Here is a 26,646-nt window from a genome sequence, read left to right as displayed (position 1 = left end):
AATGTGCCAACACTCAAAATAAAGAAACAAGCCTTGACTACCACTTGGAGTGACACGGAATCTGAAAGAAGTAACCAGGAGAACAAGAAACATGCTAGCAATCGTATTGCTTTGAATGTCTATACAAATATGTCTGAAAAAGAAGTGCTGAAAGAATTCTGCCATGAACTTATCGTATGGGATGTTGCAACAAGCAGCAGAACAACATCAAGACAATTAGACTTCGAGACTAAAAGTGACTCAGATGTAGATGAAAACAATGTTTTGGGGGAAGGAAAATGCAAATAAGCTTATAAAGAAATGTATAGGATGTGAAAATTAGTCCGCAAAAGGAACATAAAGTTGACGGAGATAATGAAATCACTTCAAAGTTAGAAAGAAAAATTGAAAAAACTGGCACTTGAGCATTAATTTTTTCCTACAGAAATTCAAAATAAATTGAATGACTAGTTGAATGAACTTCATCGCTTACCAGAACGAGTTTAATTTGTTTAATGTGGGACCACAAATCTAGATCATGTTTTATCTTTGCAGCGGCAAAACGGTGATCGAACTGGGTTCGGATTTGACGAAAACACTTCTGCCTCAAGGATATTATATGTGAAAGAAAGCACCAAAGAGCAATCACTGACTCAAAAATTTGCATGTAAGAGTACTAAATTTTTTCCTGTTTGTCTTTTTTGTGGAATATCTAGACACATAAGACCGAGATGCCATAAATATATAAATACTTCGAAAAAAAAAAGAGATGTTATTGAAGAAGGTAAATTTTCAAATATCTAGATCAACTCATAAAAATAGAAATTATTTGTGTCAGCCTATCATTAGAAAAATATGAGTTAAAAAATCTGATCTAAATGAGTATATGGCTAGTTCATCTTTACAAGCTTATTGGGCGAAAAAACATTTGATTGGAAAATGGTCGTTCTAGAGCATATCACGACAGAAAAGCAAATTGCTGATGTTTTCAGTAAGGCACTTGATTCTATAAGATTTGAAATACTTCGAAAACTTTGGAAATATGTGCCTTGTAAAAATTCTTTTTCTTGAGATAAAAAAAAATACATTTTGAATATTTGAGCTTTGAAGTTTAGAAAATTGATTTTTGACTTGAGTTGAGTTATGTTGTGAGATGAATATATTCTGATGAGAATTTTGAATGCTCTTCCTTGACGTTGATAAATTATATGAATCTCTTGACTCGAGAATCAGTTTAGATAAGTCTTTGTATGATAATATTTTATATTTAGTGGATTTATTTGATATCTGAACATGACCATAAGTTTTTTGACTGAACCACATAAAAATCATGGCATCTTTGTGTTCTTTGTTTTATTATTCACAACACACTTAAGGACATCCACGATGGTAGATGTTCTACAAGCCAAGTCATCCAAATATCCTCTCCATCTAAATATTCACCACAGAACACCATTGATTTGTGTGCCACTACAATACCCAGTTACAAATTTGCAATCGGGTATTGCAAATTTTTTTTTATTTCTTCAAGCCAGCGTGAGTTTCACGCTGACTTGAGACGCATACGTGCATTGCACTCGCGCGTAAGAAACCTGCAGTGGACAATTAAATGGAATCTGAGGTCGACCAAAACAAAACGTTGGTCAACCAAAATATGGTCTACCATTTGGTCGAATGGTAGACCATATTTTAGCCATGTTTGGTCGACCATTTGGTTTTGGTGGGTATAATTGGTCGACCAAATGGACCCAATTGATCGACCAATTGTTTTGTTTTGGGTCGACCAAAACAATTGGTCGACCAATTGTTTGTAATTTCTGTTTTCATGTCTTTTTTTAGTATCTTCGTGAATTACTAATTTTCAATTATTATTATAAATGCTGTTTTATGGTTTGTAATTTTTTATTATTAATGTTATAAATATTTTTTTGTGGTAAATTAGTTTTATATAGTTCGTTATAAATTTTTTAATTTTATTAATATTTATTTCTTTACAAATTAGTTATTCAAAAATAATCGTTATAAATTTTCTAGTTTTATATTTCAATAAAAATATAATACTAAATAATAGATGAAAGTAATTAAAGTGGTTAAATGATTTTATTTAAATGAAAATAAAATAATAATTAAAGTGACAGTGGGACACATAAATATTTGGTTGGTGTGATATTTGATTGTGAAATATGAGATATTTGAATAGAGAAATATTTGATTGATAATGTGGATTATGGGGTCCACAAATATTTGAATGAAATATCGTTCTTATTATGGATGCACTAATAAACAATGATAAAGAACTAGTCATTAACACTGCAAAAAAAAAAAACACAAATAACACAAAGTATTCCACTATTATTATGCATGTTAGCAGGTCATATTATTCTTTACATCATGATCCGTAAGGCCCTTTACTCAATATTCCCAGATAATAAAACACAAAATCGTGCCGACATCCGATTCCTTACTGTCCAGACCCGAATTGAAGCCTAAGATATGAATACACACACATAATATTATATATATATTGATATACATAAACATATATTAGTAGTTTACGATTAGCACAGTGGCAAGAAATTTGCGCAGTTATCAAGCCAAGGACTTCTAAATTGTGCCCAGAAAGAGTCTTGAGTCCAGTCCATGTCCAGTTTAGGCAGCTGCAGATCCACCAAATTCTCAAGCCCATTAGGTAAATTCAACTTGCTACAAGCTCTCCCTGATCCTGCTGTATAATCCATAATTGCAGCCTCCTCTACTAGAAATGTTGTGTCATGTTCATATTCTGTCTTGAATCCCATGTCAATACTTTGGCTCTTGACCTGCTCGTCGATTTGGTCGCAGGACGAGATGGAGTCCATGGCTGGTTCTTCCATTGCAGCCATCTGCTCCAGCGCCTTCAGGGAGGTCGCCTTTCTGTATACTTTACACAATACTATGTCCTGCATTAAAAATATCAAGCAAGAAAACCAACTCAGAATATTAACCAAATTCATAAGATATAGCACTATTAATCAAGTAGAGAGATGTCTTTGCTTACCTTGTGTGGAAGTGGGGACTGATAAGAGAATGTATCCGGTAACCGATATTCGTTCATGATCCAATCAGTCTTTCTTCCTCGCGGAGCTCTGCCCTCATAGAACACCAGAGTTTTCCTGAATCCCAGCATCTTCTTGGGATCCGATAGGCTCAGTATTTTTCGGTCCGACCCGGTTGCCTTCCAGAAGCCACACTCGGTGGTACGGTTAGGCCTGCCTCCACTCCCGTGTTTCTTGTCCCTTGGCACGAAGAAGTACCATTCTCTCTCACCAATTTTCGCTAGCCCTGTCCATATTTCATTGATCAAATGATTTCTTGTTCTTCTTCTGTGTTAAAACTTAAAAGAAAAAGGTGGTTTAATTTTAATTTATATACATATATAACCTGGCAACTCCCGGGGATGATGATTGTAGATGTTCAAGATTCCGATGATATCCCCCCGCAGTTTCTTGCCAATCACCCTGGTTTTGAGGTAAAAATTGAGCAACTCTTCCTCAGTGGGGTGAAACCTGAACCCCGGCAACTCCAGCTCGAATCTTGATTCATCCATTCTTATGTTTTCATGTATATATACATATATATTGCTACTACTCCTTGCGCAGGATATTTCTGTGAAGTATATGGCTTCTTCCTAGTATATATATATATAACGATGAGTGTTGTGAAACCGAAAGAGACTCAAGTGAAGACTAAATTCACGCGGTTTTTAGACTACTGTTCTTCGTTCTTGACCCCTCCTAGCACTTGAAGTTTTTGAATCAATAAATTAAAAGCTTACTCAATTAAATTAGATATATCTGAACTCATTTTTTGTTAACGTGTGTCGTCTTTTCTTGGTTTTTTAAAAAAGGGGCGACGAAGACGAAATTACCATATATAGTATCTATAATATTAAAATCCAAAAAAATTGTTATAAAGAATTATGAATTTCAAAGATAAACAAATTTTAGATAGTTATTTCTATTTATTTACTAAAAAAATCTTATGAAAATTGATATTAATATAATCTCTAAGTTTTTTTTATAAAAAAAATTGCTTAATCATTAGACCAAAAATGTTATATATATATTTTACACACACAATATGTCTAGAAATGGTTCCAAAAAGAGTGTTTGAGTTAGTGAAATATGGGTGTAAGTATTTGATCAATATTCACGAGTTTGATTCTCATTCCACGAATTTTTGAACGAGTTTGTTATAGAGAGTTTGTCTAATATGGATTATATATCAGGGAATGTAATTAGGAAGACCGGTCGATCTTTCGGAACTGCGTCAATCTTTGAATCAGTCATGCAAGAAAATCCCTTACTCTGATAATTGTCACTTTCTTAATGGAAATTGAACTTGACATTTGTCGGATGACTTGGAAACAACTTAACTTATTGAAATTATAATAGTATTTCTAGCTTCTTTTTTTTTTTCAATAGGTTTATTGTGACACGGTCTCAAGAATTTTTATCTGTGAGACGGGTCAACCCTATTGATATTCATAATAAAAAATAATACTCTTAGCATAAAAAGTAATATTTTTTCATAGATGACCCAAATAAGATATTCGTCTTACAAAATACGACCCGTGAGACCGTCTCACACAAGTTTTTGTTTTTTTTTTATGCATCTCTCATTATAAACTCTTGATATTAATATTAAATTTGCAATTAATTAAAATATATTTTCTAATAGTTTTTTGTTACTGGTTCAATGGTAAAACCGCGTATTTTCCGCATCATTGTGCTTGGAATGGGAACAACAGAGTCAGGAGAATTCGAGTGACTTGACTTGGAAGTCTTCTCCCACACACACACTCACTCACCTGTTTCTTTCCTTTGAATTTCTTCACAGCTTCCCTTTTGAAATATTTCGAAAACTAATATTGATTTTTTATTATTTTATTTACATTTATGATACTATAATATAATATATTTTTTGCGATGCTAGTTTCCCCTTACGTGCATGCATATTATATTTTAATATAATTTTAATTAAATATGTTTTTCATGTATTTTATTATCTGAGTTGATAAAACAATCATACGGTGTTAATTAATGTCACATTTCTTGTATATAGTATGAAAGTAAAACTATATTCATGATCATGTAATTTACTTTTTTCGTGGTGTTGTCGAATAATTTACTGTCCTAATTTACTAATTTATGTTTTTTCTATTTTAGTCGATTTTCATTAGAGTGCTACCGTGACAGACATTGTTGATGTGTTCGATACCATGTTATCGTTAGGTTGAAACGGAACTAAAATTACAAGGAAAAAAAAAGTGCAATTTAATAAAATAAGATTATAAATTGATCGAGAACAAAATGATAAATATTCATATTATATAATAAAATTATGATTTCACTGTAACTTAACAATGAAAAAAATCACATCAACTTAAAGTCAACTATCTAAAAGATTTCTTTCTGGAAAAAAATATCTAAAAGATTTTTACATAAGATTAATTTTCGAAGCATTTTCATATTATATTATAGGAAAAGTTAAGATTTTGATAATGTAACTTACTTGTTTTTTTCTCTATGCAACTTTTCAGTATTTGATTTTCATCAGGTAATTTGGATTGCATTTTGATTTTGGTATTTTTTGTTCGAAATCACTAAATCCAATGAATATTATTTATCTCATATTGATTTTCTCTTTATATGTAACTCCTATGATCCAAATAAAGTCCATTTTACACNAAAAAAAAAAAAAAAAAAAAAAAAAAAAAAAAAAAAAAAAACCTCCAACTTTTTTATTTTTCTTAAGTAGATTTTTATATATGCAACATGCTTTTTATTATCATCACAAGCACGTAGGAAAGCATAAATGTCAAATAAGTAATAATCGTTGGCTTTAGTGATTTCGAAAAATAAAGACCAAAATCAAAAAAATAATTTAAGTTAATGGATGAAAACCAAACTCAAACAACTATATATATAACTAAAAAAAAATAACATAATCAAAACATTATTTTTTTTCCTTATATTATATCTAAAGAAATCTAGAAATAACTACTCCATCAACTTATATCTCTTTGCTTGATTTTCTAGTCCATTTAATTTTCTATTTAGTGATGCCATTTATTTCAATTTTCTCTTACTTTGAAACTACGTGTCAGCGACCTTGAAATTATACTTGGAAGTTGGATGGAAGATTCTAATTTCCAATTCATAAAAATTGGAATAACATTTTATTTCCTCGTGTTGGACTGGAACATTAAATGTAATGTTTTTTCCTATTTTTAAATATTTGTCAAAGTCTCATTTAATAATTAGATTAGTCACTTAAGAATATATCAGATCTATGTGAAAATTTTAAAAGACATAAAACCTTGTAAATTATGTAAATAGGTTAATATATCCTCTATTTTTTAATTTTTTTTAATATAAATCAAACACATATAACCCCCATGTTAAAAAATATATCATATTTATCCCATTTGTAATGAGTTTCGTGTTTAATTTCTAAAAGCATATGATATTAAATGTGGTTAAATTTACATACGAATTTTATCGATTTTTTTTTTTTTTTTTACATGGGACGTTGATAGCATGTACGTATGTATTTGTAATCGCGTGCAGCGATCCCCTTGAAATAAACTTAATTCTACATATCATTGTAATTAACATCTTATCTTTAATTTTATCAATTAATTCAAAAATATTATTATTTTAAATATTTTAATAATCATAATATTTTTTTTAAACAATCTTTTCTCCACCAAACTAAACAAAATCTAATAATCGACGATCTCTATTTGGCCATTTGGCAGATTTTTTATTAATTTTAACAAGTATTAAATTATTATTTTTTCCATTTCATTATTTAGATTTGAATGACTTGGGAGAATTTCTATTTCATTTAATTTAAAAAAATTGTTTTTAGTATTTGTATCATATAACATATACAATTAACTAAAGCCAAGGGGACACTATGGAAAATTGAAATAATGGATTTCAATTTGTAACATTTCTTTAATAATTGAGATGGATACCACTCAATATTAACTAAAAACATGGTACTCAAAATAAATAAATGCTTTATTTGGTTTTCAAATTCCAATTCTAAATTTTGTTATATCTATCTATTGCTGACATACACAAAATTTGAACAACGAATCTCGTAAAATATTCCATCAAAAACCTTGTCAATATCGAACAAACAGTACAAGACAGAACATATGAGAAACATTGCATAAACCTGGCCCATTCATATTCATTCATGCATGGAGTGTATTATATAATTTTTTTTAAAAAAATATATTAAGATATTTTCACGAGTTACAAATCTAAACCATATAACCTAATATTCATATTCACCCAAGCCGTACTGGTGGGCTATGTGGCTATTCATTGGACATTGTACTAAAATTTTAATTTGAACCTTCCTCGATCCCAAATCTAGCTCAAGACAAGAAGATGGTCAAAATCCGCATATGCAACTGATTTTATTTAAACGATATGAGACAACTATCACATTAAATCTAGCATGTATACGGATACGACGATATGAACAACACATGGAAAGGCAGGTATTATGGGATCATGAGATGTTGTAACTAGCTAGCATGTGAGTATGTTAATAAGATTATACAAACAGTTGGTACGTTATGAACTAGCATGTGAGAGTAACATGTTAGGTTTGGAAAACTGGAATTTTCCCATATCTCACCAAACTAAGTAGAGGGGAGATATACACCACTAACAATTAGTTACCTTGGAAACATTGGATGAAAACCAAGGAAAGCAGAGCCAGACAGACCTGACAGCTGATCATTCGTATATATTTATGAATTTCAAAGTTGTATCCAAAAATCAGGTAAACATAAAATTATGTATTCAGAGGTAAAATCCACATGGAATACAACGCAAAAGATACAATAAGAAGCGATTCCTTCCGCTAAGAAACATGGTTGGATGAGTTAATCATAGAGTACGCAACTGTATATATTTTTTCAGATAAAAATAACATTAAAATTCTTAATTTTTGACTGCCCCTTCTGGCTTCCAATCTTTTTTCACACCAGAGAGAGTTCAGGGTGTTGCAATGCAGCGAACCCCACTTGCGGTGCCTGTTCGAGCTCCCAATTTAACCCCATCACCACTTCATCTTCAACAGCCACGTACTCCTACACACATGTCCATTCAGAAACAGCAATTTAAATTTCAAACGAATTCATCCCTTCTGATCTTTGCCTTGTTTGGTGGAAACATTAAGGTTCTGGTGCTGAAACTAATACATATTACAAGCATATGAGTGAAGAAAAGCTAGAGGTAATTATCAACCGACCTCCAGTTTCTGAATGAGGTCTTTGGCGTCTGGTGCAGACACAAAGATGTGACGCTGAGAAGGCTTTATGAAGCCATCATCCACTGCTTTGTCGATGAAAGTGAGAAGATAGTTGTAGTAGCCATCAACATTAAGCAAACCCACCTGATAGATCATGAAATTACCAAATTGTGTTTGATTAACAGCGTGATTTCACTCTAAAAAAAATCAAGAAATAAAACCTACAGGCTTATCATGGATGCCTAGCTGAGCCCATGTAATGACCTCCAACAACTCCTCCAAAGTCCCATAGCCACCTGCACACAGCAGGCCCACATGAGATTGGACTAAAAAAGAACCATTCCCAAGAGATCATTGAGGTGAAATCTTGCCAAATTCAGTCATCATGCATGTAAGGACAGTACAATACAAATATATGAACGAGCTAATGTTGTTCACCAGAACCTGGCAAAGCAATAAAGCAATCTGAATGGCGGGCCATCTCGGCCTTCCTTTGGTGCATATCAGCCACCATTCTCACTTCCCCTACCGTCTCACCCGTTTTCTGCATCACCATAACCCAGGATCTCAGATTTTCGCACACCCTCAAATATTATTTTGCATATAAATCATAACTACCAATTGACCAAAACTTGTATACCTCTTTGCCAACCAATGGTTTTGGTATAATCCTGCATTTTGAAAGTAAACTGCCAAGATTAGAGAGGCACAATGGACAAACAGTGAAGAAAACAACTGAATATATAGCAGATGCATCAGCAAGTACCCAAGAACATGACCTCCACCTTGATGAACGGCTTGGGAAACCAAACCCATTAACCCAATACTTCCTCCACCATACACAAGATCCAACCTTTTAGCCACCTTCATGTCAAAAAATTTTAAACTTTCTTGGTAATCACAACTCATGAAGAGATATATTATCAGCAGCCAAATATAGAGTTAAAAATAAACATGTGAAGTAATTACTCTAGTACCAGCTGTTGCCCTAGCTCCAGCGCTGCTTCGGTGTAGCACTCCCGCTTCCCGGAACTACTTCCACAAAATACACAAACCCTTTTGAATCGTGATTTTGCATGGTTCTCTTCCATAGCTTATTTCTTGTTATGCGTGGAAAACTTTGTCTTTAGCTAATGTTTTGTTTCTTCTCAGCGTTAATAATTGACTATCTTTTTGACATTGAGCGTTAGCTAGGTTGAAGATTTGGCCTAGTTCTTGTACGAACACACCAGCAACTATATATATAGTAATTTCTAGGAAATAACATTTAGAAAAAAAATAGTTATAATTACAAATATATATGCATATATAGTATAATAAAATTAATAATAATAATACAATAAAAATAAGAATACGAAATGAAAAATAACATCCCATTAGTATATATTCCCAAATTACTAATTCAAGCATCTTTTTTTCACTTCATAAATAATAAGACGAAAAAACTTGGGAAAATTATATTTTTTTGTTTGGTATATATTAATCTATGATTTTTGTCTATTCATTAAGATTTCTTCTATTTTTGTCTTTCCTATAATAATTTGATATTACGTCAAAAAATGATGATGTTTGATAAAAAATGGATAAAGTTGTGACTACAAATATTATTGACGTAATCATATATATGTAAAAAAATATTAAAATTGTAAACAAAAATATAATTATTAAATAAAATGGTAAATTAACCAGTAATAATAATAATAATAAGATTAAAAAATATGATCAATGGTTATTTCTAAAATTATATTTTTTTCATGTAAAATTAGTAAAATGAACACAACTCTAGCTCACTCATGAAATATAAGTATCTAATTGTAAAATACTGTTTGCTCTGATATTATTTTTGAAATTCAATTAGAACAATAGACAACTTTAATTAATGGGATGAGACTTGAGAATGACCGAAAAATTAAATATACATTTGGTCATGAATGTGTGTGTGTGTGTGTAGTAATTGCCACAAAATCAGGAAATGAGATTGGCAAATGAATAAAAAAATAAAAATATTATATTAAAAAGGTATAACATTCTTCATTTTATTTAAAATTATAATTAATAATAATAATAATAATTCAATTTTAATATTTTAAATCTTATGTTTAACATATCAGATGCCATATTTTGATTGTTATTAATTATTAATNATTATCGATGGACTGAAGTGAAATTTTACAAATTATGAAGGAAATAAATTGATATTTGAATAGTTGAAATAAAAAAAATTAAATAAAGATGTGTGTTGAAATTTAACAAAAAACAAAAGTTTAATACTAGTATCATACACGGGTAAAATTGGAAGAAAAAATTAATGTTTTTACTAATTAGTTACTATAATGTCCTCAACTTTAATAAAATAATATATATATGTGTGTATATATATATACATACACATAAAAATTCAGATGAAATCGTCTTATGAAAAAATTTTATGATAAAAATTTTCTATTTAATTTTATTTAGTATAAAATATTAATTTTTATTTAAAAAATATTATTTTTAAATCTATATTTGGATCGAATCGATCTATATTATCTTACATATAAAAATATGTGAGATTGTGATTTACTTAAAAAAAAAAAAAAAACTACCTTACATCAACGTTCACATTAAATTTGAAATCTAATACCCGATGCCTAATAAGAAAGTGTAATCTTTTTTATTAACTTATTTATTTTACAAACTTCACGTAATCATTTTTTAAATTTAATATTATTAAATTTTTTAAATTTTATATATGAATAAACGCGGAGAGAACGGCATGCAAAAATTTTAAAATTTATTTGGGAGGGGCTATGAAATTATAATATACAATTATTCAGATGAACTGTTACGTATTTGTACAGTTAAATTTTTTTTTGAAAAATAAAGTTTGATAAATATTTTATAATATTGCGGAAGAAGAAGAAAAATTTATTCAAAATCTTGAAGAATATGAGTTCACGCTTGATTCATTGTGTTTCTCATATTAATCGTGAACTAACTCCTCTAACTACTTTATATATTTATTATCTAATACCCCCTTCAAGATGTACTGTATATATTCTTCACAGACATCTTGGAGAGTAAAGTGGAAAGAGTGGTAGACGGCAAAGGTTTGGTGAACATGTCCGCAAGTTGAAGATTGGATCTAATAGGAAGTAATTTGATCGCACCATCTGATATTTTGTTCATGACGAAGTGACAGTCGATCTCGATGTGCTTAGTACGCTCATTGAAGATAGGATTGTGAGCAATGTGGATGGCCGATTGATTGTCACAAAAGATAGTGGCTGGTGCGGGTGTTGCAACATGGAAGTCACGGAGTAATTGTTTGAGCCAAAGCACTTCACTGGTGGTGCTAGCCAAAGCACGATATTCAGCCTCCGTTGAAGACCTGGAAATGGTGGTTTGCTTTTTAGCTTTCCATGAGATCAATGCATCGCCAAGGAATACACAATATTCAGTTGTGGATCGTCGTGTGTCCACGCACGAAGCCCAGTCAGCATCAGAAAAAGCCCGCAGCTGAAGTGAGGAAGATGCTGGAAAAAAAATGCCTTGGCCAGAAGCTGCCTTTAGATAACTCAACAGGTGATGAAGAGCTTGCATATGTGATGTGCGAGGCTTAGAAACAAATTGACTGAGTTTGTGGACGGCAAAAACAATGTCAGGTCGGGATAAGGTGAGATACAAAAGCCTTCCAATCAGCCTACGATACTGTGAGATATCCTCAAGTGGTTTACCATCGCTAGAGTTCAAATGCAAACGAGGTTCCATCGGTGTACGAACAGGCTTGCTTGCTAAATGGCCAGTGTTTTCTAGCAACTTCAGCGTATAATGTCGCTGTGACAGACAAATTCCTTGCTTGGAACATGCGATTTCCAAACCAAGGAAAAATTTTAGTGATCCTAAATCCTTAAGCTTGAATTGATTCTGAAGAAAGCCCTTTAATGATCGAATTACATGCGTTGATGGCCCAACAATGATAATATCATCGACAGAGACCAGTAAGGCAACAAATGATGAACCTGTCCCTTTTGTGAACAAGGTGTTGTCAGAATGAGATTGAGAGAATCCAAATTGAAGTAAAGCTTGAGAAAATTTTGAGTACCACTGGCGAGAGGCTTGACGAAGTCCATAAATCGACTTATGGAGTTTGCAAACAAGTTTAGTCGTCTTAGGATGTTGAGAAGCCTGTTTAGTATAACCAAGAGGCAAATCCATGTAAACTTCTTCCAAGAGATCACCGTTGAGAAATGCGTTATTTACATCCAGTTGAGTAAGATGCCAATGCTTGCTGGCAGCAAGTGCGAGAAGGACTTTGATAGTGGTTAACTTGGCAACTGGTGAGAAAGTCTCAAATAAATCAACACCCTCTTGTTGAGTGTATCCTTTAGCCACAAGACGTGCTTTGTGGCGATCGATAGAACCATCTGATGTATACTTGATCTTGTAGACCCAACGACAGCCAATGGAATGTTTGCCCGAGGGTAAAGGAGTCACTGTCCAAGTGTTGTTAGCTTCCATGGCATCAAGTTCAACTTTCATTGCATCTCGCCATTGAGGAAATTGGACAGCTTGATGATAGAATTGAGGTTCGAATTGTGAAGATACATTAAGCACTAGATTGCGATAGGATTGAGAGAGAGCAGCATATGAGACATAAGCACTTATTGGATAAGGACATTTGGAGATTATTGGTGCTGAAGAATGCAGCAAGTTGCAATGATAATCACGGAGATATGACGAGGGATTTTTGACTCTGGATGAATTGCGAGTCGTGTTGGTGGATTGGTCATTGCTACTGGTCGTTTGTATGGGTTCAGATGCAGTAGCCTCTGTGTCAGGAATCTCAGGGCATGGTAGAAGCATATCACATATCTGTTGTCATCAAGAAGAGAACTCACGGATAGCAGATTAAACTTGAATTCTTGAACATAAAGTGTCACGCCCCGAGACCGAGGCGTCGGTGACATCCGACATTGTTTAACAGTTACTTGAAAACAATTAAGCCTCGTATCGAAATGCCGAAAAAACCAGTCTTTTTCATAAATAAAACATTGTCTTTACTTTGACAATAGAATAAAAATACATCAAGATTGCGGAAGCGAAATAAATACAAAGTCTTGAGTCTAGATCTTTTGGTGCGATCACCAGCCCCAGAACGTCTCATGTTCCACCTCGCTCCATTGTTATTCATTGTTATCTGGGGAGTGATGTAAGGGGTGAGTGCGTTGGTAAACACTCAGTAAGTAGGGGCCGATCGATTACCACAAATACATATAAAGATAATTTGAAAACATCTTTTAACAGACTTTCAAAACTTATCATATCAAACATTAACCGAATCAGACTCGAAGGGTGAAACATAACTTATCAGAACAGATCAGATCAGAACAAACGGAACACTGTTATTCATCTCGTCATCCATGGTCAAATTGTCCCCCATATGTTAGTCGTCTAAGGGGTGAGGCCAAAACACAGTTTTATACCCACTGATGGGGGCCATAACAGAATTTACAATCGTCGTTCCATATCCAACTCGAATCATAACAGTGTATTACAAAATCAGATTCATCAAACAGTACTTATCAGAATTATGAGAGGACTCAGCAGATTCAAAGAACGTCGAGACCAGAAGAACATATCGTACATCGATCGAGATTTTATAATACATAATATAGCATCTTTCGAAAATGATTTGACACACATAAAAGCATGTCATACTTATACAAATTTTAAATTAGAAAGAAATACATAGCAAAAACCCACTTACCGAATTCGAAGGTGTAGTTTTCGAAATTACCAAGTCCTGAAGTACAACTCCCGTTGAATTTCGGTCAGACGGTGACCGAAACCCTGCAGTATTTTGCCTAGATTTATGAAGCAAATCCAGCAGCATTTCGACGTATCTTCTGCTCACGCGGACTGCACGAAGCCTTCCCCCTTTTTCTTCTTGCCTTAGACGTCGAAATGGAGAGTAGAGGAGAGGAGAGGGATGAATTTTTGTGATGATTTTAGGTGTGGTCTCTTCAACATACAATGGTGTATTTATAGGTGAGATTTTGCCCTTTGAACTTCCTCATGGCCAACCCCTTGCATTCCAAGCAAGTATTAATTGTGTTCATTCATTCATCCATGCACACCAAGAGTCACTTTGGTATATCAAGGGTCATCTCTTTCGTAATAAATTCATCCATGCACACCAAGAGTCACTTTGGTATATCAAGGGACATTTCATGCATAATGAATTTGTCTCATCCCTTTGATTGTATTCGAAAATTTCGGGTTCTCACATAAAGCACATCCTTAAGCATCAAGGAGTTATTAAGTCTAATGTCACCACAATACTTAACCCCTATGGAATCATGATTTGGTAGTGTGATCATCGAACTATGCATTGTTCTATATGTTTGAAAAAGCGAGGGATTCGAGCATATATGTCGAGATGCTTCAGAATCAACAATCCAACATGTGGGAGAGTGTAGGCTGCCGGGTTCGGATATAGACAGACAAGTACCTGTGGCATGAGCAGTGGATGAGCCATCCAGAGACTCAAATATGGATAAATGTTGAGTAAACATTACCATCAACTGTTCAACTTGAGCTGTGTTGAAATTCTGAAGTATATCCTGTGGTGAAGTGGTCTCAAGACTTAAGGACTTGGACGGCCCAGACAGCTGGTTGGCAACTGCAGGGGAATATTTGCTTGGAGCTTTCTCCTTCATCTTGTATTTCGGAGGGTATCCATGTATTTTGTAGCAAGTATCAATCGTGTGCCCATGAATATTGCACTTGGTGCAAAATGGTCTTCCCTTTTGGATAACCGACTGTCCTCTGTTGGTAGTATGCCTCTGGTGTTGTTCATTCTTGATGGCAAATGCCATGCTTCCCACTGAATTGTGGCTCGCATATTGTGAGCCTACGGACCTCTGTCGCTCCTCTTGTACAATTAAGGAGAAAACTCGATTAATCGGTGGAATAAGATCAAGAAGTAAGATCTGGCTCCTGACTTGAGCCAATAAATCGTTGAGACCCATGAGAAATGCCATCGTATAATCCATTTGAAAATACTCTTCAATTTTCTTCACACCCTCATAATTGCACTTACCACAATTACATACTGGAGGGAAATTTGTCAATTTTTCCCATAGAGCTTTGAGTTTTGTGAAATAAACACTGACCGAATCTTGTTCTTGACGCAAACTAATCAGCTCACGCTTTAATTGGAACACTCTTGGACCGTTGCTCTGTTGAAAACGGTCTTTGAGGTCTTGCCAAATTTCTGCCGCCGATTCAGCAAAGATAATACTAGCTGAAATTTCTTTGGAAACCGAATTCAGATCCATGAGACAACGATATTGTTGTTTCGAGTCCAATAGTTGAAGAGATTCGACTCAGTATCCGAAGGCTTAGCCATTGATCCATCAACAAATCCCAATTTATTCTTGACAGAAAGCACGATCCTCATTGCTCGATTCCAGGAAGTATAATTGTCTCCTATAAGCACCTGGGAGACTAATATGAGCCCTGGATTGTCTGAGTGATGTAGAAAATAAGGACTCATCGGGTCATCAATGGCGGATTGACCAATGGACCAGGGAGAACTAGTTGCATTCGCAGGGGCCATGAACCGATTGATAGTAAACAATAATGAGAAACAACTAGAATCGAAGAATTACCATAGAAGGATGAGCTTAGACTCTTCAAGCTTCAAGATCCGATCGATGTTCCGATCGATGTTTGGAGCCGCGCGAAAGGAGGTCTGATACCATATTGCGGAAGAAGAAGAAAAATTTATTCAAAATCTTGAAGAATATGAGTTCACGCTTGATTCATAGTGTTTCTCACATTAACCGTCAACTAACTCCTCTAACTACTTTATATATTTATTATCTAATTTAATATATAATTAATTTGATTTATATTATGAAATCATTATCACAATTTATAAAGATAAAATTGGTATCGGGTTTTTTTATTTCTGTTTGACCCAATTATATATATATTTTTTAAAAATACATAGATATATAATAAATTAATTTAGAGGTGGAGAGTGAGTCAAATTTCAAACACAGACGCTCTGATACAAAATTTAATGCAAACGCAATCATTTTGATCATAACGCCGACACCTCTCATCTACGTGTAACTTTATTTTTCACACAGTTTATTTATTTTTTTATTATATCAAACCATTTGGGTCGGTTTGCTTTTACGGATGAATTGGTGATTTTGTTAAAGTTTTTGTGCAGTTTGATTGTTTGTTTATATTTAGATAAGATTGTAAATTATAATTTTATTTTTTTAAATTATAAAGGTATGAGAAAAGTATTGCATTTGAATGATATAAGATAAAAATTATTTATTTAATTGATCTATGATTAAATATATATATGTATATATAAATTAATGTGAGATGGTCTCATGAGTCAATTTTTTTATACAGATTTTCTATTTGAGTCCGCCATATAAAAGTATTACTTTTTATGTAAGAAATATTACCTTTTATTGTAAAAACTAACGATACTGTCAAATTCATATTTATATTATTATTTGATTTATATATATTGTGATTATTATAATCCAAACTATAATTTTCTTATTATTTTGTGATAACTACATTTTTTATAATCTAAACTATAATTTTCTTATTATTTTCTGAAACTTAATGTTTTAGACTAGATTTTATGTCAATATTGTGCGATTACTGTCAAAAGTGAATACATCAATGTTATACAAAAATTCATTATGTTTATACAAGATAATCGATTACTTGAAAATAAAAAATATGTAACCAATCAACCAATTATTTATTATAAAAAAAATTTATTAATATTTTTTTTTTATTTTCAAGTAAAATTAATGACTTACCTACTACTAGTTCTACCACTCATGACGTTACATTGTGTGTGTGCGCATTCATTTACTATTATTAATAAATTAATTAATTAAATGTTCGTCACTTATCACATCGTCCAGCTACTTGCTATTACGTTTTTAAGTTTTTGATAGATATATATATTATATATATATTTTGTATATATCATGATGATTTACATATCATATCATAATAAATGTAGCAGACTTATTACATACTAGCACCTACAATAGGCATAATCATAAATAACTTCATTTAATTTACATGCCAATAAATTGAATAGATGCGTCCCACTTTTCCAAATTGTCACTTATCAGGGATTTGGTCATGCTGTCGTGGGAGGGTTTCAAAAAATTTTCAGTCTGGACTTTTTGGAATGTCTGAGATTGGTTCGTTTGAATTTTATTTGAGAGATGACTCAGTAATCTTGAAGATGAATCTATTCACAAGATAACAAACTGAATATTGTAAAATTTGAATTTTTATCGAATCACATTTTGAATAATTTACGAACGACTTGGTTCTTTTACATTTTTATTTTTATGGTAGTCTAATTAGGGATGTAAATGAACCAAACAGTTTGCGAGCTCAGCTCAATAAAAAGCTCGTTTGAGTTTGTTTGTTAATCATATCAAACAAAGCTCAAACTCGAGCTCAATTCTATGCTTTACGAGCTCAAAAACGAGCCGAGCTCAAGTCAGGCTTGTTAAACATGGTTTATTGTTAAAAATGGTTTAACAATTAATCAAACAAAGCCTCAAACAATATTAAACAAAACAAGCTCAAGTCTGATACTATTTGATTTAGTTTGAATCATTTACATCTCTAAATCTAATCGGCCTTAGTTATTAAGTAGTAAATATATAAAAATAAGAGTAGGTTTCTTGTGAGACAATATCATAAATCTTTATCTGTAAGACGGGTCAATCTTACCGATATTCACAATAAAAAGTAATATTTTTAGTATAAAAAATAATATTTTTTCATGGATGACCCAAATAAGAGATCCATCTCACAAAATACGACATCGTGAAATCGTCTCACACAAATTTTTGTCTAAAAATAATTCGATGTAACATAGTCAAATGATATTACAAATTTGGCTGGATAAATAACTTAAATATACTTGCAATTATGAAGACCGGCAAATATATGATATGAAAAGACAGTAGAATATGCAATGCTAGGAGATTTGAAATTAGGTAATGATATAAATCACATTTAATGTGGATTTTTTTGTTTAGAGGATGAATTTGGTGGCATTAAATTAATTAAATTAAATTTATTTATGAAAAAAAAAAAATAAAGAAGAAGAGAGATGACTGAAGGTACAACAAATCATTGCGGTTTCAGGGTAAGTGAATACACGATTTGATGATTTTTCTTTTTCCTCTTAACGCCGCCAGCCGTGTTTCGTGGCCGTTTCGACACCTCCCTGTCCTCCAATTAACTGCACCATTCATTAATTTCAAATGGCCAAAGACTAATTTCGTGATATGAACTGCGATTTGATTCGTAATCGATTTTATAAAATTGCAAATTAAAACAAATCATTAATTATTTAAAATCAATTTAAATCCTGAATTTTGGTTTGATCTGATTTAGATTATCAATTTTATGTTTTGAATTTTTATAATGATTTTCTAAGGAAAATAAATAATCCAACTCCTAAAGATCAGTCAGTTAATGGAGATGAGTAAACATTTTATTTGATTGATAAATAAATAATAAAAAGCCTACATGTTAGCTATATATTAACATAAATATTCTCTGACACATAATATATCATGAGTTGTACGGTCTAGATTTGTGACACATGCCTCGTACGAAGATAAAAATAATTATTTAGAAAAAATTATATAATACGCTAGTTATAAGTCTAAATCATGTAACCAGATATGTTAAACGGTTTACAAGAAACTGTACATTGATTGAATTAGTAAATTTAACTTGTTGCCCAAAATATTAGACAATAATATGACAAATTTTTGTTTCTGAGTTTGACATATATCTGAAATCTGGTTGATAAGATATTACTTTTAGAATACTACATCAACCACCATGTATTTAAGAGTTCATATCTCAGTAGTCAGTATATGAACTATATTAATATTGATAGTGTTAATGTAACAACACTATAATCATATGATCGACTGTTAAGATAATATCATTCCAACAGCTAAACTCAAACACCGCGACCCTCGAGAAATACTACTAAATCATTCAGGCATCATACACAGTAAAATTCAAGATATAATAAGGTCTGATGTAGAGTTCAACAACCATTATGATATATCCAACCAAATAGAAATAGTTAACATTTATGCGACTTACATAAGATGAACGTTCTTATTTGAACTTACTAAAACCAAGCTAAACTGCACATTGCGCACCGAGGCTGATATTTAGCCGAATAAAGCATATTTTGCAAGTCTCGAGTAACTAACACGTTTCTCTGTCATCAGTCCCGCTCGGCAATCTATACATATAAATTAAAGAAAATATCATATCTCGGTTGAGAGTCCATCCCAAAAATGAATTATGACCTAATGCAACCAGAAAACTCTCTTTGTAGCTAAAAGTATATCAAGCTTGAAAAAAATTGTAATGTAGAAGACAACAATAAACACAAACCAGCCATCTTATTGAATTGTCATTACTAATGATTAGGTCTTTTGCCCCCAATTACTCGGTAAATAATTAGTCGCCACTTCAGAGTATCGAGTGCACCGGATCATTTAGGTTCGATACCATTCAAAGCGTATGGTTCAGACGCTTCTTGTTAAAGGTTTCCAAAAGTGCCGGGCAGCATGCATACATTGCGTGAAAAATATAGCAAACTCGGACTAATGGAAATGAAGTTTTTGTTTTTAATTGTTAGTTGTCTCATTAGTTACAGACACACATTATTCCATCAAATTTTATCACTGATGCTAAGTGTGTAACCTCTCAAACTCACCTCAAGATTCATCATTGAATCCGAGAACATTGATCTAACAGCTCTTTGTTTGAAAAAATGTTTTTCCTAGTATGATGTTTCATGGAGCTTAGAAGTCAAAGGGGATATTATCTCAAGTCAATAAACCATCTTTCACCTGGTTAAGGGGGTTGTCTGGAGACTTTTTCCATAGTTTCCAGATCATGTCTTTGTATTGAGTGTGTGTTAAACCCGGCTTCTCTTCCTTCAACCCTGGAAGCTCGGCTTCTTCAAAAGCCTAAAAGCATAAAAATTCACAAAAGAATTATACATATATAAACATGTCAACATGAAACGCCAAAGGATGAACGCTTATATTATTATGTAGAAAGAAATTATAAAAAACACAAAAGAAATCAGCAAAAAAGTAAATCAGGAATTGTTTGTGGAGTTAAATATATACGGTTACAACAACAATAAAAAATAAGCCTCTGTTAAACTAAAACTTTCCCTTCCTTCCAAATTTCCCAACAGCCTTTACCAATTGAAGGAAAATTTAAAAAAAAAAAGTGGAAAAAGGAAATACTTCCACATGAGAATCACAAAGACCACAATAGAAAGGAAAAGGAGGTTTTGAGTCAATCACTCCTTGCTCGAGGAAGGAATATCATATTCTCACATCAGTTTAAACTAAATAAGTTGGTTTACATAAGTCACACATGATCTCCCATGAACTGGAAATTTGGAACTTTTCACAAGACAGTGTTTCTAAAATGATATGAGGAGCACCAAATTCCCTAGTGTACAATACCTTGTATGATCAGCCAATACTCAAACCAATTTGAACTCGTATATCTTGGACATTAATGCTAAATCTGGGCGTAGACACGAGGGGAGTTGAATCATAAAATTAACTCTTATCTTTTGGGAAAATTTGATTCTAACATCATGCAAATGAAAAATATTGCTATAGTTCCACAGACAAAAAGGTCAAAAGGTGTCGCGAAACAATTCATAATGAATTAACTATCCAACCCGTCTGAATGGCTTCAGCATAGAAAATCAATAGCTACTAAACTACATAAGACCTCAAATCAAGCAATTAAACCACCGAACAATCTTAATCGAAACCAACAAAGATTTTAAAACGGTACCTTAAAAGAAGCTTTGAGCCTCTTCTCAGGATGCTTATCCACAGGTAAGCTTTCCGCCACAGTCATCTGGGCAATCGCATCCTCCACAGTCCTAGCCTCTATGATTGTATCATCACGATTGGTGTTGGCAACAAGTACCATCCTCTCGTACTCCTCCTCATCGGCTAAGCGGCTCTGCTTTTTCTTTTCCTCCTCTGCACGCTGCTGGATAGCCGCCTGCTCCTCTTCCCTACGCTTGCTCAACTCCAACTCCGTCACTTTAGGGACGGGGATGGAAACACGATTGGCCTTCTTATCTGGCTTCCTCAGGCTTTTGTCGAGTTCCTTCTCCTCCTGCTCGGCCAATCGACGAGCCTCCGCTTTCTTAGCGGCTGCCTCGGCTTTCTTCTCGGCTTCCTCTTCACGCTTCTTAGCGGCTCGCGACTTGGCTCCCTCGGCTTCACGCCAGTACTGATCTTCTTTCTCACGGGATTCACGATCTTTGCGTTCGGATTCGATTACGCTCTTTCGTGCCCTGGACGCCTCTGATTTGCTGTTAATTCCCATTTTCTTCGGCATTTTCCCCCCTTCCTTCGATCAAATCTTAGCTGGTGAAAAATCTCGAGAAGCTCAAATTGGGAGGTTTGGGAAATTGATATGCAATGTATGTGCGAACCGATGGAGAAAATAACTGGTAAAATTATTATTTTTTTGGTTTCTCCGTAGTTGGAATTTCAATTTTAGTATTTTATTTTAATATATTTTATATGAAAAATAATTTAAACATATAAAATTAAAATTAAAATTTAATAACATAAAAAAACAAAAATTAAAATATACATACTATCCAAAAATTTAATTTTCTCAGAATAAAATAAAAATCGGATGAATGGGCCATAATGTCTTACCCCGATTTCACAGAACTGTTGCCATGGCCCAATTAATAGTTATATTTTTTACGTGATAAAACAATTTAATTGATTATCTCGGTAAATCGTTTGGACCTCCGTGGGTTCGGATCTGGTGGATTGTCTCCTATTAACAAGTAAACATTTTACATTATATATATAATTTTTTAAAAAAACATAACAAATATATGTGTTGATCCATCACCATTTATTGTTAGATTGTTTACTTGAGTCTGACTCAATCTCAAAAGCTAGATCAAGTAGAGAAGATTGTCCAAATTCATATATATAACTCTAAAAAACTTAATGCAGCCGATGTATGGTATCTAACGTACATTCTCACTCTCAAAATTGAACAAATTTTAGAAGGTGAGCCTCAATGACATCCAAACACATAACGATGAGTTTAAACTCTGACATCATTTTAAGGTCATAAACTTGAGTCTAACTACACCCTCAAAACCTAACTTCAACATATAACTATGTGTTTGGTATATGATACCATAATCTTTGACCAGATATATAGCAACAAAAGTAATCTATCAAACATCATTTTATTTTAAAAAATAATTTGTTGAAAAATCATGATCTTGAGTGTAAAACATGGATTGTATCAATTGAAAAAAACTTTGTAGTTTCAAATGATTCATCGCAATAAAAAAAGTATCAACTATTTGAACAACCTATCGACGTTGTATCTATTGTTGTAATTGCATACATGTAAAAACTTGTGTGAGACGTTCTTACGGGTCCTATTTTGTGATACAGATATCTTATTTGGGCCATCCATGAAAAAATATTAATTTTATGTTAAAAGTATTATTTTTTATTGTGAATATCGGTAGGATTGATCCATCTCACATATAAAGATTCGTGAGAGCGACTCACAAGAGATTTATTCTTGCATACATGTGTCTAGGATTGGATATGACATGATCATCTAAGGCATAATAAGCTCGTATAATCATGACACACACAATACATGTGACACATAATACCGACACATAAGCATTGTGTGTGTGATAATTTTGTTTTTTTACTATTATTTTTGATAAAATTATACTAATAAATAGCTACTTCAATTTCATATATGAATTAATCATCCCAAGTTGTTGTTCTAAATAGCTAGCAAGTTGATTATTTTTAAGTTAGTCTCTGATTTTAAGAGAATGAACACGAGTTTTGTTTTCATTTTTCTATTACTATTTATTTTTTAATCTAAAAAAAGTTTTAAAAAAAAAGATTAATTTAGATATTAAAATAATAATTTATGTTTTTTTTTGGGAGAATTGATATTAGTACCCATTTGACCATATTCTTTCCTTCCACTCCCTACTTCCTATTACTTTCCAAAAATACCCTTTAAACTCATAATTTAAATAATTGATTTTTCTTTTTTAAATTAAAGCTCATCATGCTTCCGAAAATTAAATTAAATATTTTACCTTTTTGACCAGAGTGCTACCGGGTTACATCCACCGTATTTTACAAACTGCTCCTCACAGTCCAACCACACGATCGCAACCGATGGTTACTAAGCAGATTCCTTCAGCAACACTTAGCACAGCTCTAATTCGTTTCCTACCTTAGAGCGTACAATAAAATATAAAATATTGAAAATAATACATGAGAGGGGCAGAGAGCAAAGATCTCTTTATTCAAACACAAACATTTATTTATTACATAGAAACCTCCTGTAGAGGAGGATGAACTTGTTTAGCTACTGATAGTAGCCGAACTTGAAAAACTCATAAACTAAGAGAAAATATTACACTTATGATTGAAAGAAATGAGAAAAATGTTCGATGATCTTCACTTCCTTCTTCATGCCTTATTTATAGAAGGCTTCCTCGGATTTGAAACTCGAACTTCAAATCTTGATAAACCTTTACAGCTTGTAAATGACCATGTAGTGGTTGAGTGGTCCCTATGATATGTCTAGGTTATTAATCTAGACATCAACTTTTCCCATTCTCTTATTTTTCCGCACTGCCAGTAAGAATGCATTAAAACAAGATCAGATGTGATTTCATCTCCTTTTTCTTGGAAATTCTGAGCTATTGCTCTGAGAGCTTTTAGCTCCTTCCTTTTATACTTGATTTTCCTTTTTAACACCTTCAGATATGTAAAATATATTTTCTTTAGGTTTCTTCCTTGTGTGTTTTACTGGTTCCATCTTGTTCTATTATATAGATAAATTTTTCGGGACAAGTTGTTTTGCTTTTATTCATTGGATTCTTTTAAGATATAGTATCCAATGTCTTTTTGTCTTTTACCACTCATTATTGGTGGTCTTTTTATTCCACTCACATGGTAGTGGTCCTTGTTGATGGGTTTGGTCACATGTCCTTTTTAACTTTGTCGAGGAATCTTTGGCTTTCAGTGTACTCGAGGAAAATGTGAATGTGGTCCATCTCCACTTGTGCTTGTATCGGTAAAGTGTTTCCGATCAGATCTCGGTTTGAATCCTTTACCGAATTCAGGTTCCTTCTGATTTTGGCATTCAAGGCAGATGTTTTCTGACCATCTTCCTATGTGTGCCATGTTACAAAATTTTCGGCGAGTCTCTTTACTTGCCGACAGCTTGCTGTTCCATAGAAGATTTCTTTTCTTCTCGAATAAATCTTCTGCAAAACTTGTTGTTTTTTCTGTCATAGTGTTTAACAGGAATGATCCATTTAAAGAATTTTGATAAAACTTAAATGAAAACTTGACTTTGTCCATCTATGTGAGACAGACCCAGATGGCACATGCTCTCCTGGTAGATATGTCATCTTCATTGAATGAAGAAACTAAAGGGGTCTCATTTGTAGGAGGATATTTTATAAATTTTTTAGAATTCATGTCTGGCCTCCTTAGCTTGATGAAATGAAAGGCTTCGTGTGAGCCTTTCTCTGCTGGTTCTGGTGCTGCACTGAAAAAATACAGCTCCAAAATATCTCCTCTGGACAAATGATCATTGTTTGTCCAAGTTTCATGTACCACTTCCTGTATCCATTTTGGTAATTCTGATATCTCTGGGAAGCTGGGTGAAGTAGTATAAACTGAGGCAAGAGCCCCAAATTCATACCAGGCTTTGAACTCCTTTGGATATGAATTTTGTTTCATCCATAACCTAGGATATTTTCCTACAACATCAACTCGTACCATGGCTGGGTTGATGCCAATTCTTGTGCTTAATTTCTCCCAATTCTGTTGGTAAACCTGAAATGGAGAAATTGTATTTTCATTAGTACCAACCTTAGTTTTGCCTTTGTCGGTACGAGGCCTAAGGTTGATCTCTCCCTCTTCAATCCTCGAGGTGAAGGGTTGACTTGAGGACTCGAGATCGGGATCTGGAGTCTCAATTTTTGTTTCAGCCAACTCATCTGGAGATGATCCCGACTTAACACTTGTGCTAGGGGTACTTGAATCCCCTGCTCCAGGTATAGAGTCCTGTACTCGAAAACTCTCCATTTGGGAAACCAATGGTTTCTCAATGCCTTGGAGGATAGGCCTTTGCATTACAGACCATAACTGAGTATATGCCTGTAAACATCCTGTGATTCGATCAGAGACAATTCTCTTATCAGCTTGTTGAAGCCTTCCCGCAACTTCTGGGTTCAGTGCTAACTTGTTAAACTCGGTTTGAAGCATTTCAAGGTGTTTCCTCAAATGCCTCTGCATCTTGATGATAGCATCAATGTCAATGTTGTCCATCTCTTGTTAAAAAATCTGCAAGAATATTCTCATTAGATTTAATAATTACAATATCAAAAATATAATTTTGAAATAATGCTTGCCATCTTAATAATCTGGCCTTTTCAGGTTTAGACTCAATTCTATTACTTAAGAAAACTTTCACTTGTGTGTTATCAACTTTCAAAGTGAATTTCTTTGCAAGTAAGAATAATAGCCATTTCTCAAAAGCCCTTTATACTGCATAAAATTCCTTCTCGTTGATATGCCATCTTATGACTTCTGTATCTGAGAATAACCCACTACAATACCTGCACGGTTGTTCTCCATCTGGTGTGAGCTTTGTAATAACTGCTGCCCACCAATGATCACTGGCATCTGTGTATAATACCATATCATCCTCATCTTGAGGAATAGCCATTTTTGGAAGATTCTTACAAATCTCCTTTAATTGAACTAATCCCTTTGTGTGTTCGTTTGTCCATATAAATCTAGCATCTTTCTTCAATAATGGACTAAATACTTTCCTGTGTTTTGCTAGGTTTTTGATAAACATCCCAGCAAAATTAACAACTCCTAAGAAACTTTGAAGTTGCTTCTTGTCTTTGAGACTTTCTGGAAAACTCTGCACTTTTTCCACTATGTGTTCTTGCAGAATAATTCATGACTCATCGATATCAATTCCGAGGAATTCAATCTTTCTTGTAGCAATGACTGCTTTCTTTTCGGATAAAACCAGTCTTTCTTTTTTACAAACATTAGAGAAAATCTCCAAATGCTTAACATGTTCATTTATATCTTTAGACGCTATTAAAACATCGTCAATATAAACAAACATAAATTTAAAATAATCTTT

The 26,646-nt window shown here is 33.1% G+C and overlaps 3 protein-coding genes across 4 annotated transcripts; all 3 read right to left on the bottom strand.

The window, feature by feature from the left end:
* Positions 1 to 2,311: 2,311 nt before the first annotated feature.
* Positions 2,312 to 3,646, bottom strand: LOC140963032 (NAC domain-containing protein 6-like). The gene is made up of 3 exons (XM_073422246.1): positions 3,400 to 3,646; positions 3,017 to 3,300; positions 2,312 to 2,918 (listed from the first exon to the last, which is right to left on the bottom strand). The coding sequence occupies exons 1-3, from the start codon at positions 3,563 to 3,565 to the stop codon at positions 2,538 to 2,540; spliced, it is 831 nt and encodes a 276-aa protein (XP_073278347.1). The 5' UTR covers positions 3,566 to 3,646; the 3' UTR covers positions 2,312 to 2,537.
* A 4,204-nt stretch (positions 3,647 to 7,850) lies between these two features.
* Positions 7,851 to 9,467, bottom strand: LOC140963332 (cytokinin riboside 5'-monophosphate phosphoribohydrolase LOG5-like). 2 transcript variants are annotated; one of them, XM_073422622.1, is made up of 7 exons: positions 9,276 to 9,467; positions 9,065 to 9,162; positions 8,939 to 8,969; positions 8,743 to 8,842; positions 8,524 to 8,594; positions 8,295 to 8,442; positions 7,851 to 8,137 (listed from the first exon to the last, which is right to left on the bottom strand). In XM_073422622.1, exons 1-7 carry the CDS (start codon positions 9,387 to 9,389, stop codon positions 8,121 to 8,123), a joined length of 579 nt encoding a protein of 192 aa, XP_073278723.1. In that variant the 5' UTR covers positions 9,390 to 9,467; the 3' UTR covers positions 7,851 to 8,120. The 2 variants fall into 2 exon arrangements, with proteins under 2 accessions (XP_073278723.1, XP_073278722.1); XM_073422621.1 differs by having other exon boundaries at positions 8,299 to 8,442.
* A 9,899-nt stretch (positions 9,468 to 19,366) lies between these two features.
* Positions 19,367 to 21,900, bottom strand: LOC140963652 (uncharacterized). Its single transcript, XM_073423052.1, has 3 exons — positions 21,226 to 21,900; positions 20,250 to 20,369; positions 19,367 to 19,633 (listed from the first exon to the last, which is right to left on the bottom strand). The coding sequence occupies exons 1-3, from the start codon at positions 21,781 to 21,783 to the stop codon at positions 19,616 to 19,618; spliced, it is 696 nt and encodes a 231-aa protein (XP_073279153.1). The 5' UTR covers positions 21,784 to 21,900; the 3' UTR covers positions 19,367 to 19,615.
* Between the last annotated feature and the right edge of the window lie 4,746 nt (positions 21,901 to 26,646).

This window comes from Primulina huaijiensis, chromosome 17, assembly GCF_012295235.1.
Source record: "Primulina huaijiensis isolate GDHJ02 chromosome 17, ASM1229523v2, whole genome shotgun sequence".
In the NCBI taxonomy this organism is placed as follows: Eukaryota; Viridiplantae; Streptophyta; class Magnoliopsida; order Lamiales; family Gesneriaceae; genus Primulina; species Primulina huaijiensis.
Note: the sequence above shows the minus strand (reverse complement) of the source record. Positions and strands in the feature narration are given on the sequence as shown.